General features: G+C 38.9%; 1 protein-coding gene across 1 annotated transcript; it reads left to right on the top strand.

Moving 5' to 3' along the window:
* Nucleotides 1-2882: 2882 nt before the first annotated feature.
* On the top strand, nucleotides 2883-5606 carry LOC103601353 (protocadherin alpha-1). Its single transcript, XM_008585753.1, has one exon. It carries the CDS (start codon nucleotides 3043-3045, stop codon nucleotides 5482-5484), a length of 2442 nt encoding a protein of 813 aa, XP_008583975.1. The 5' UTR covers nucleotides 2883-3042; the 3' UTR covers nucleotides 5485-5606.
* Nucleotides 5607-10995: the final 5389 nt, after the last annotated feature.

Genomic DNA, 10995 nt, shown 5'->3' with positions numbered 1-10995 from the left:
TCAGAAGGACATTTTGCTAAATCTAGAATTTTGGGCTGTCAAGTCTTTTCACTCAGAACTTTAAAAACATTGTGATACTTTTTCCCAGCTTTCATAGTTTCTTATGGGTAATCTACTGTAAGTAGAATTGTTTTTCCTATGTAGGTAAGATGTCCTTTCTCTCTTGCTGTTCTTGAGTTCTTCTTCTTTGTCTTTCATTTTCAGAAGTTTATCTATGATGTGTCTTGGTGTGAATTCTTTGTGTTTACCCTCTTTGGGGTTCACTCACTTCCCTGTGTTGTTTACTAAATTTGGCAAGTTTTTACTCACTATTTCTTTAAGTACTTTTCCAGCCACATCCTGTTTCTCCTCTACTTCCAGAACTCCAATGACATGAATGTTAGATCTTTTCTTATAGTCCCACATGTCCCTGAGCTTCTTTCCTTCCCCTCCCCCCACTTTTAGTCTGTTTTCTCTCTGTTGTTCACATTGGGTAATTTCTATTTTTATATATTTTAGTTTACTCATTCTTTCTTTTGACCATTCCATTCTTCTATTGAGCTTTTTATTTTGGTTATTGTATTTTTCTGTTCTAAAATTTTCATTTAATTCTTTATCATCTAGTCTTTGGCTGAGACCTTCTATTTTATTGTTGAGGCTTTCTATTTTTTTATTTCTTTCAAGCATGTTTGAAATTGCTCATTGAAGCATTTTTATAATGGATGCTTTATAAATCTTTATCAGAGAATTCTAACAGATCTGCCCTCTCATTGTTGGCATCTATAGATTCTTTTTAAATTCAGTGTGATATCTTTCTGGTTATTGATATGATGAGTAATTTTTTTTTTGGTTGAAACTTGGCCATTTTTATATTATGTTCTGAGGCTTTGGATCCTACTTAAGCCTTCTATTTTAGCTAGCTCCTTCTGACACTGCTCTGTCAGAGAGAGGGTGGGCATTGCCTCATTACTGCCACATGGATGTAGAAGTACATGTTCCCCCATGGACCTCCACTGACACCTGAGCAGGAGTGTCATCTATCCTGCCATGTGGGGTAGGAGTTCTGGCTCTGCATGTACTTTCCACTGACACTGTGGTGGGGGTGGCCTTGTTATCACCTGGTGAAAAGTTTTGGCTCTCTACTAGACCTTCTCCGACACTACACCAGCAGACAGGAGTAGGGAGCACTATGTTACTGTTGGGTAGGCTACCACATGATCTCCACTGATACTACAACCATGGGGCTTATTACCAGTGGTGGAAATAAAAGTCCCAGCTCCATATTGTGCTTTTTGTGACACCCAACTGAGGTATTGGTGCTTCATTACACTCTTTTGTGTAAATGTAGGGTCACCACTCAATCTTTGCTGGTATGGGTCCACAGTTTTTTTCTATAGTGTTTGCCTGGAGTAAATAATTATCTAAAATTATCTTTTGTCTTACTAGGCTGCCCCTTTAATGTTTCTGGGTTGTTGGCTTTTTCAACTCCAAGTCTGGAATAGATAAGGCAAAAAGAACACTCAGGGAACTGACCACTGCATCACTCTTAAGGCCCCTAAATTTATAACCCATTAAAGTACTTTGCATACTCAAATGATGATAGTGTTGTCTAAATCTACTGACATTTAGAAAGGTTCGAAGTTTTGAATTTGCTTCATTTTTGGAATAAGAGGAGATTCATGTGCTTTTTGTAATAAATTATCACAGTGAACTACTATTAAAATGTATAATGTACTTAAAAAAATAAAATAACTCTATGTTTTACCTATATTTTTAATTATCAAGTAAACAAGGATTTAGGCTTTCTGATTATGAAGACATAATAGATTAAATAATTCTTATTCATATTAATATTCTTAAATATTTATAGTACTTAAGTAGAAACATTAAGGCCATTCTTTTAAAATAATTAGTGATAGTTTATTCTGACCACACTTCTTAGTCAAACTTTGATGTAGCTATGGGGTTCTGATTATGAATTGGACTGAAGTTGAAAGAGAGGTTTATTAATAGGTTATTTTCAAAGATTTATTCTAGAAACTTGATATTCACTATAGATTTACATTTTTCATTTTGACTGTAGGCTACTTTAAGATTACCAGTGTATGTACTTGATAGTAATTCAATATCTGTGTTATTTTTGCTGAGATATGACAATGTTTGGTCTTGATAAGAAAAAAGGTATGGCTAAAACTTTGTTGTGGAAATAAAGATCCAGTGGACACCAATTCAATTTGGAATAATGACTTTTGGAAGTCAAAGTTATAAGTACAGCATTTAGGTCATTATCTTATATAATAAGCAAGAAAGGGAAATGTCCCAAATATTTTTATTATAACAATTAAAATATCAGAAAATGATGTTGTTATTCATACAAAATTGAAGGAATTTTAAATGTATTCCAGAAAATTTGTAAAAATGTCATATGTAAGTACCTGGCAACTATATGTAAGTACGTGTGTGTGCACGTAATTATATCATTTAAAAAGTAAACTAAATAAAAAATAAAACCCAAACTATCCTAGAATAAAGTGAACTTTAGTGATCAAAATGCCTTATTTTAAAACTCCAGCATTCAATTACAAGTATTTAATAATAAAATCATATGAGCTGATAAATCGTTTTCAATAAAATGATGTAATGAGAGGCTATTTAAGCATATCATACATTTTCCTAAATCTAATTTAATGTCTTTGTGTTAATAACTGAAGGAAAATACTGAATTCCATACACTAAAAAGAGATTTTTAATGTTTTGGGTCTTCAAAGGGCATAAAGTTGAAAATGATTACACTGAATAAATTGCAAATTAAGATAGAGACAGTATTTTGGAAGATTAATGAAAATGGATCTAAAATTTACATTAGCCACATGATGTCGCTGTATACCAGAAAGTCTTGTCAATGGTAATGAGCTACTGAAAACTAAAAACTAAAGGAGGAAGCTCCATTTTGTCACTGCCCGAGAGACGATAAACATGGTAAGGAGATAAATGACTGAAAATATGAATTTAAAAAGCTGAAGTAAGTTGAGAGCAGTACGAAAGATATATAGTGCTTTTGCGATGCTGTTTTCCAGGCGAGGAGGCCTGGTAGCTCGGCGTCTGCTGCTCTCGCTTCTGTTTCTTGCAGCCTGGGAGGCGGGGAGCGGCCAGCTCCAGTATTCGGTCCCCGAAGAGGCCAAACACGGCACCTTCGTGGGCCGCATCGCGCAGGACCTGGGGCTGGAGCTGGCGGAGCTGGTGCCGCGCCGGTTCCGGGTGGCGTCCAAAGGCAGAGAGGACCTTCTGGAGGTAAATCTGCAGAATGGCGTTTTGTTCGTGAATTCTCGGATCGACCGCGAGGAGCTGTGCGGGCGGAGCGCGGAGTGCAGCATCCACCTGGAAGTGATCGTGGACAGGCCGCTGCAGGTTTTCCATGTGGAAGTGAACGTGAAGGATATTAATGATAATCCACCGGTGTTCAGAAGCAGAGAACAAAGGATATTTATTCCTGAATCTAGACAGCTAGATTCTCGTTTTCCGATAGAGGGCGCTGCTGATGCAGACATTGGAGCCAACGCTCTCCTAACGTACACCCTCAGCCCCAGTGATTATTTCTCTTTGGATGTACAGGCAAGTGATGAACTAAGTAGATCTCTTTCTCTTGAATTGAGGAAATCTTTGGATAGAGAAGAAACACCAGAACTTCGTTTATTATTGACAGCCACTGACGGGGGCAAACCAGAGCTGGAAGGTACCGTTCAGCTGCTGATCACTGTGCTCGACGTTAATGATAATGCCCCACTGTTTGACCAGGCCATGTACAGAGTTCACTTACTAGAGACTACGGCAAATGGAACATTAGTGACCACACTAAACGCCTCCGACGCTGACGAAGGTTTAAATGGTGCAATTGTCTTTTCCTTAGGCAGTGATGTTTCTCCTAACATTCAAGAAAAATTCAAAATTGATTCCAGCTCAGGAGAAATTAGAGTAATTGGTAAACTGGATTATGAAGAAACGAAATCCTACGAAATTCGGGTAAAGGCAGTTGATAAAGGAAGTCCTCCCATGTCAAGTCACTGCAAGGTTTTGGTGAAAGTGCTGGACGTAAATGATAATGCCCCCGAGCTGGCGATCACTTCGCTGTCTTTGCCCATCAGAGAGGACGCTCCGCTCAGCACCGTCATCGCCCTCATCACGGTGTCCGACCACGACTCAGGTGTCAACGGGCAGGTTACCTGTTCCCTGCCTCTCCATGTCCCATTCAGGCTGGTGTCCACCTTCAAGAATTACTATTCGTTGGTTTTAGACAGTGCCCTGGACCGCGAGAGTGTGTCTGCCTATGAGTTGGTGGTGACAGCGCGGGACGGGGGCTCGCCTTCGCTGTGGGCCACCGCCAGCGTGTCCGTGGAGGTGGCCGACGTGAACGACAACGCGCCGGCGTTCGCGCAGCCCGAGTACACGGTGTTCGTGAAGGAGAACAACCCGCCCGGCTGCCACATCTTCACGGTGTCGGCGCGGGACGCGGACGCGCAGGAGAACGCGCTGGTGTCCTACTCGCTGGTGGAGCGGCGGGTGGGCGAGCGTGCGCTGTCGAGCTACGTGTCGGTGCACGCGGAGAGCGGCAAGGTGTACGCGCTGCAGCCGCTGGACCACGAGGAGCTGGAGCTGCTGCAGTTCCAGGTGAGCGCGCGCGACGCTGGCGTGCCGCCTCTGGGCAGCAACGTGACTCTGCAGGTGTTCGTGCTGGACGAGAACGACAATGTGCCCGCGCTGCTGGCGTCTCGGGCTGGAGGCTCTGGCGGTGCGGTGAGCGAGCTGGTGCCGCGGTCGGTGGGCGCGGGCCACGTGGTGACGAAGGTGCGCGCGGTGGACGCCGACTCGGGCTACAACGCGTGGCTGTCGTACGAGCTGCAGCCGGCGGCGGGCGGTGCGCGCAGCCCGTTCCGCGTGGGGCTGTACACGGGCGAGATCAGCACGACGCGCGCCCTGGACGAGGCGGACGCTCCGCTTCAGCGCCTGCTGGTGCTGGTGAAGGACCACGGCGAGCCGGCGCTGACGGCCACGGCCACCGTGCTGGTGTCGCTGGTGGAGAGCGGCCAGGCGCCGAAGGCCTCGTCGCGGGCGTCAGCGGGGGTCGCGGGCCCGGAGGCTACGCTGGTTGATGTCAACGTGTATCTGATCGTCGCCATCTGCGCGGTGTCCAGCCTGTTGGTGCTGACGCTGCTGCTGTACACGGCGCTGAGGTGCTCAGCACCACCCACCGCGGTCGCGTGCGGACCTGGGAAGGCCACGCTGGTGTGCTCCAGCGCGGTGGGGAGCTGGTCGTACTCGCAGCAGAGGCGGCAGAGAGTGTGCTCTGGGGAGGGGCCGCCCAAGACCGACCTCATGGCCTTCAGCCCAGGCCTACCTCCCGGTCTGAACACGTCGGAAAGAAATGAACATTCAGAAGCAAATTGGGATATTTCCGGTAATGTAAGTTCAACTTTTGAGCTTTGGCTTTATATGATTTTTTATATTTAACTTATCTAACCATGTTTTCAAAAGTCACTTAAAGAAAATGTCTTCAAGATATTCATTAACATTGAAATAAATTTTATTTCAGGTAGATATTCTATTAATGGCAGCTGTATCTTGAATGAAACTAGTAAACAAAAAATGTAGGAACAAATTATCATATTCTTTGATTTAAATGGTAGGATACTTTTAAAAACATTTTCATACTAAGTAGTGTTGATCATATTTAACACAGGATCTCGGTATGGTCAAATACAGTGATATTTTCAGATTTAGTTTTTACCTTATATCTCCGGGTGAAATGTCAAGCCCTGGACAAGTAATTGTAGGTAAACTTACAAAAACCATTTACTTTCCCTTTAGCTTGCTAAGTTTCAAAGTAGGCCATAAACAGAATAGTTTTAAGCAAATGTACTTTAATAGGTATTTATTGGGTGATATATTACATTTCCATGATAAAACAAACAACCACGACTTCATTATCTTCATGGACAATTTCCTGATGCCATTGGCTTTGAGTTCCCCTGGGTCTAGAAGTCTTAATATTGCATGAATTCATTATTTAGTGAATCCAGTTATGAAACACATATTTAGCATCTCCCATTTACTAGAACCCTTTATTTTTACCTCATTTAATCCTTCCAATGACTTTGTGAGGTGACTACTTTAGTCTCACTTTATGGATGAAGGTGCTGAGGCTCTGAAAAACTTAAATTCAGTATTATTACTAAGTTTTATTCAAATTTCTCAGGGATATCCAAAACTTGCTTTTTAAAATACAGTTTATTGCCTTTCATAAAATATTTAAGGTAGCTTACAATGGAGGAAATTTGCAAAAGCAAATTTTAACAAATCTGTTTAAACACCAAAGTAAAAGGTCAAGAGAAAGGTGGGAGTATTTTTCTAAAAGTCAAGACTCAGCTGGGTGCAAATCCTTCCCAGAGGTGAATACAGAAATATGAAAAATAATGACAACAAAAGAGGAAATTCTCTATACCAATTCTTCAGGAGAGAGAGGAAAAACAAACAAACTAACAAACTCTCTTCCTCCTGTAAAATAAAGGAAGATGTGATTACTGATCATTATGTAAGGGTTGAGCAATATACTGAGCAGTATGTTTTATAGTTGTTTGGCAAAACCAGTGGAAACATTTGATATAGATATCATTGTATTCACTAGTCATTCAGTCAAGAGCATAATGTTAAATTTTATTTCCTATGTTTAATTCTGAAGTTACCCAAGTATTAAATGAATATATTTTTATTTGCCAAACGTTCAAGCAAACATACAGAAAAAGCCCATCAGAGTCCTTTTCTGAAAACATTCTATGAAAAACTGATATAATTTGGTAAGATTAAGATTTAATTAAGATTCCAGAGATTTGAGTTGATACAGAGCTGTTGCTTAGAGCATTGTAAGAAATGGGTCATAAGCATATTTCTGTAACCTTTCATATATTACTTATCATACCAAGCCTTTTGGCAAGAGTCAGAAAAAAAAAATAATTCTAGAGTCATGTTTCCAAGAAAACTGCCCAGCTCCTCTAAATATGAGATAAACTTGGTACGGTTATAAAATTGGAAAAGATAGATTGGGAAGTCACAAAATAATTTCTCTTCCCAATTCACGTTATTATGTCCCCATAGATACATTTGCCAAGACGATTAATGTGCAGTCTTAAGATTGCCTCTAGAGACATTCAATACTTATTTATTGATCTACTCAAACAAGGACATATTGAGATCCTAGTGTATATATACTAAGCCCTGCTGTAGACCCTAGGCCACAGTAACAGTGAAACAAGATAGGCAAGGTCCCTGGCTTCAAGGAGACAACATTCTAACCTATTTAAAATAACAATTGGGTTGTAAAAAAACCCTCGGATTTGGTGTAATATTTCCTTTTAGTTTTCTTTGTCTAACCAAGGTGTCCATAAAGGAGGATCTCACTCTACAGATGACTTTTGAAAAAATAGGCAATAAAATGCTGACTGTTATTAGCAAGTTTTCTGGAAATGAAGCAGATTAAGACATTCCTCTTTATGCACATGTACTCAGAAAACCGTGTGTAATTCTCATTGCTCCAGAAAAATAGAAAAAAATCAAGTATCTGGAAAATGCCCTGAAAAGGGCAATTAAAATGATCAGGCTATTGGGAAGGATAGAAGGAACTACGTTTTGAGGCCAAAGTGAAAGTCATAAATGGTATTTAAAGGGTAAATACATATTTTCTTCTATCAAGCCAGAAGAACTTGAGTTAGAGGCCGGCATTTAAAGCCACAATGGCACAACTCGTTTTTAAAAATAATTTACATAGGTTGAAAAAACAATTATCTGACAGTACTTCAATGAGACATTAACCATAGATTATGAATAGAATTGAGCATCTTTTGGTAATATCAATAGCCTTTTAAATTTAAGCATACCTTCACATAACTGCATTGAGATCACTGTGAAAAACAAAGTTTTAGATTGTTGCATTATGGATCTGAGAGCAATCAAACAATTCTTTCATATTATAATGATTGCCGTAATGCTCAAAAGTTTGCTGGGTTAGTTGAAGGTATTAACTTGGAGGTTAATCTCAAATATTAGTTAATCACTTAATATTAAACCAAAAGAAATGGGCATAGAACTACAAAATTTGAAAAGTGATTTTTGTCTATGAAAAGGTAATTCTAGAATGGAGGAAAAGATGATTGTGAACTGGTAGTTTTACTTGGCATTTATTTTGACATAAATATGGATGGATTTTCCATTGATAGTTATTGTTCTTGTCTCATCAGAATCTTTGTGTAGTTAACAAAAGTGTTAATAGTTTTGTCTTTCTTCACAAGATTTTTCCATGAAATGTATCACGTTACTTCCTCCCTTATTCTTTGTAAAGATGACCCAGTTGCTTTATTTTCCTACCTGTTCTTTCCTATGATTCATTGAATATTTTAGTATTAATAGAAACATAGCATAATATAGATTCATGGCAAAATTTATACCTTAGTGCTTACTCCACAGTATGTTTAAAATTTAAATTAGACATTCATTTAGGAAATATATTGACTTAAAAATGGTCATATACTGTAAAGGTGATGTTATATATGCTGAGATCTTATTACCAGATTATAACCATTGTTATGCAGTTGGATTACAGTTGGTTAATATTAATTGTCCATTAAGGTTAGCAGCTTCACACCTTTGTTGTGTACCTGAAAAAACTAGACAAATATGATTGTGCTGTACATATTGAGAATAACAGTGTTATTTTCATTTTTTTCTGGAGACTCCAATTTTCAAATGCCCAACAGAAACAAAAACTATCATGATTTTTAGTAAAATCTTGATGAAGCATAAATTGTTAATTTTGAATTATTCAACCTCAGTAGTTAGTTTTGGTTTCGTGACTCTTTTTTCAGGAATTGTAATTTTATTTTCAAGTTACCTTGAAATGGTATGATGATACCAATGCAATTTAATTTTTAGGAAAATTTTATTTTTACATTGCCTGAAATAAGAGAGGAAACTTGAGAAGACCTTATTTCTTGGTATGTTCCTTCTTTTTCAGATTAGAATTATAAATCTATATCTTATATAACAATAAATAATTAGAAAAGTATAGTATCATTTTAGGCATTTTTTGAGACTTAGAGTCATTCAAGAATACAAATAGATGAGAATGAAAAATAGTTGTTTATTTTGATAACCACTACCAATATTTCTGTTCTCTTTCTGGGTACACTGGAGGATTTCACTTCCCAGTTTCCTTGAGTAGCATAGTTGTGTAATTTTCTTTGGCTGATGAAATGTAAATGATGTGTGTCACTTTCAAGCAGAATTATGCAACTACCAGAGCAAGACTCTCTTCAGCAATTACAGAAGCACAGGTTGATATTGAGATGCCATAAGGTCAAAGCAGTCAGGGATGCTGAGCCAATATGTAGAGAAAAGCTGTCATAGGAAGTCTCCCATAACCACAGAGGATTTTGCAAGAGCAAGAAATAAAATTGTGTTCATTTTAGAGAGAAAACTGAAATAGTCAATGCACAGCAATATATTCATTGGAGTTCCACTGTCATTAAGCTCATGTGAACAGCATAAATTTTAAGAGGAGAGAATTACAACAGGTAATACAACTGATAGAGAACATTATTATTGATATTTTTACTAAGGCATTGAACCATTGAGTAGATTAGATAACTTAGATTCCATGGAAAAAACTATTGTGTTGTAATTTATTTCATATATATATGTATATATAAAAGGTAGTAAAAGAAAAATGAACTGAAAATTTAAAATGTCATCAGTATCCCTTCCTTCTTCTTTATTAGCATTCATTCCCCTTTCTTGTTTCTTTCCTTTTGGGATTTTGCAGTAGTTTTGTGAAAGATGGGTTTTAAGGCTTTGCAAGAATGAATGCTCGGACATGTAAACTGTGTGGAATTTATAGTTTGCTTTGATAGGTGCAAAAGGTACAATTTAAACAATGGATACTATATTAGTTTTCTTGGGCTGCTGCACTGAATTACTGTATCACAAACTTGGTGGCTTGAAATGACAAAAATTTATTTTCTCACAGTTCTAGAGTCGGAAATCCAAAATCAAGGTGTTGGCTGGGCCACATTTCCTCTGAAGATTCTAGGGGAAAATTCTTCCTTGCCTCACCAGTTTCTGGTGGCTCTGGGCATTCCTTGGCTTGTGGTAGTATAAGACACTTTCTACCTCTGTCTTCACATTTCCTTCTTCCCTGTATTGCTATGGGTATATTTGCTGAGCATGGCTTCTCAGTCTCCTTCCACCATTAGGGGAAATGTTTTTGCATGTCTGTCAATGGTACCCTATCTCTCTGGGAGAGAGGGAAAGATATTTCAGGTCTTCAGAAAGCCTGAAAATAGCACAAAATGCCCCAGATATGTCATTCTAAAAATCCAGCATAATTACCTTACATGATTGCAAAAAATTCCCTCAAGTGAGCCATGTTTCCTGGAACTAACTTTTGGATTCTATGGATAATAATATCTTCATGTGTCCATAGAGGTCAGTAGTTGGTTACTGATTATATAAAACTTGTGCAGTTGCATTGCAACTATGTAATGTGGTAATGGTCAGTCTGTAGCTATGTACAATCAGTTTAAGCTCCAAGAAAATTTGAGTGCATTCCATGGTCTCCACAAGAACCAACCTCCTCCTTTTCAGTCGACCTAATTTAGGGGGGGTGGTTTATCTCCTTGCTTCAGGAATAAACAAGTGACCCATGTCTGGCCAATGTGAGAACCATCACAACTATTGACTAAAGGAAAGATACAGCATCCAAGACTGGACGGTAGGAAGCGATATCGAGAATGTTGGCTGGGACTATTAGGAAAAGGGCACTTTCTGTTGAGAGGCAGTAAACTGGTAATATGTAGCCTGAAAGCTACTTCAGCCATTTTGCCATTACATGGGGAAAATATGCCAGAGAGGAAGGTTGGCATAGGAAAGGAAATTGTAAATGTGGAGATATTTTCCTTAGGGCTTTATTAAACT

Source organism: Galeopterus variegatus, unplaced genomic scaffold, assembly GCF_000696425.1.
Source record: "Galeopterus variegatus unplaced genomic scaffold, G_variegatus-3.0.2 Scaffold107, whole genome shotgun sequence".
NCBI classification, from domain to species: Eukaryota; Metazoa; Chordata; class Mammalia; order Dermoptera; family Cynocephalidae; genus Galeopterus; species Galeopterus variegatus.
Note: the sequence above shows the minus strand (reverse complement) of the source record. Positions and strands in the feature narration are given on the sequence as shown.

What these genes read in the sequence shown, in the direction of transcription:
- LOC103601353 (XM_008585753.1), top strand. Translation starts at nt 3,043, where the DNA reads ATGCTGTTTTCCAGGCGAGGAGGCCTGGTAGCTCGGCGTCTGCTGCTC.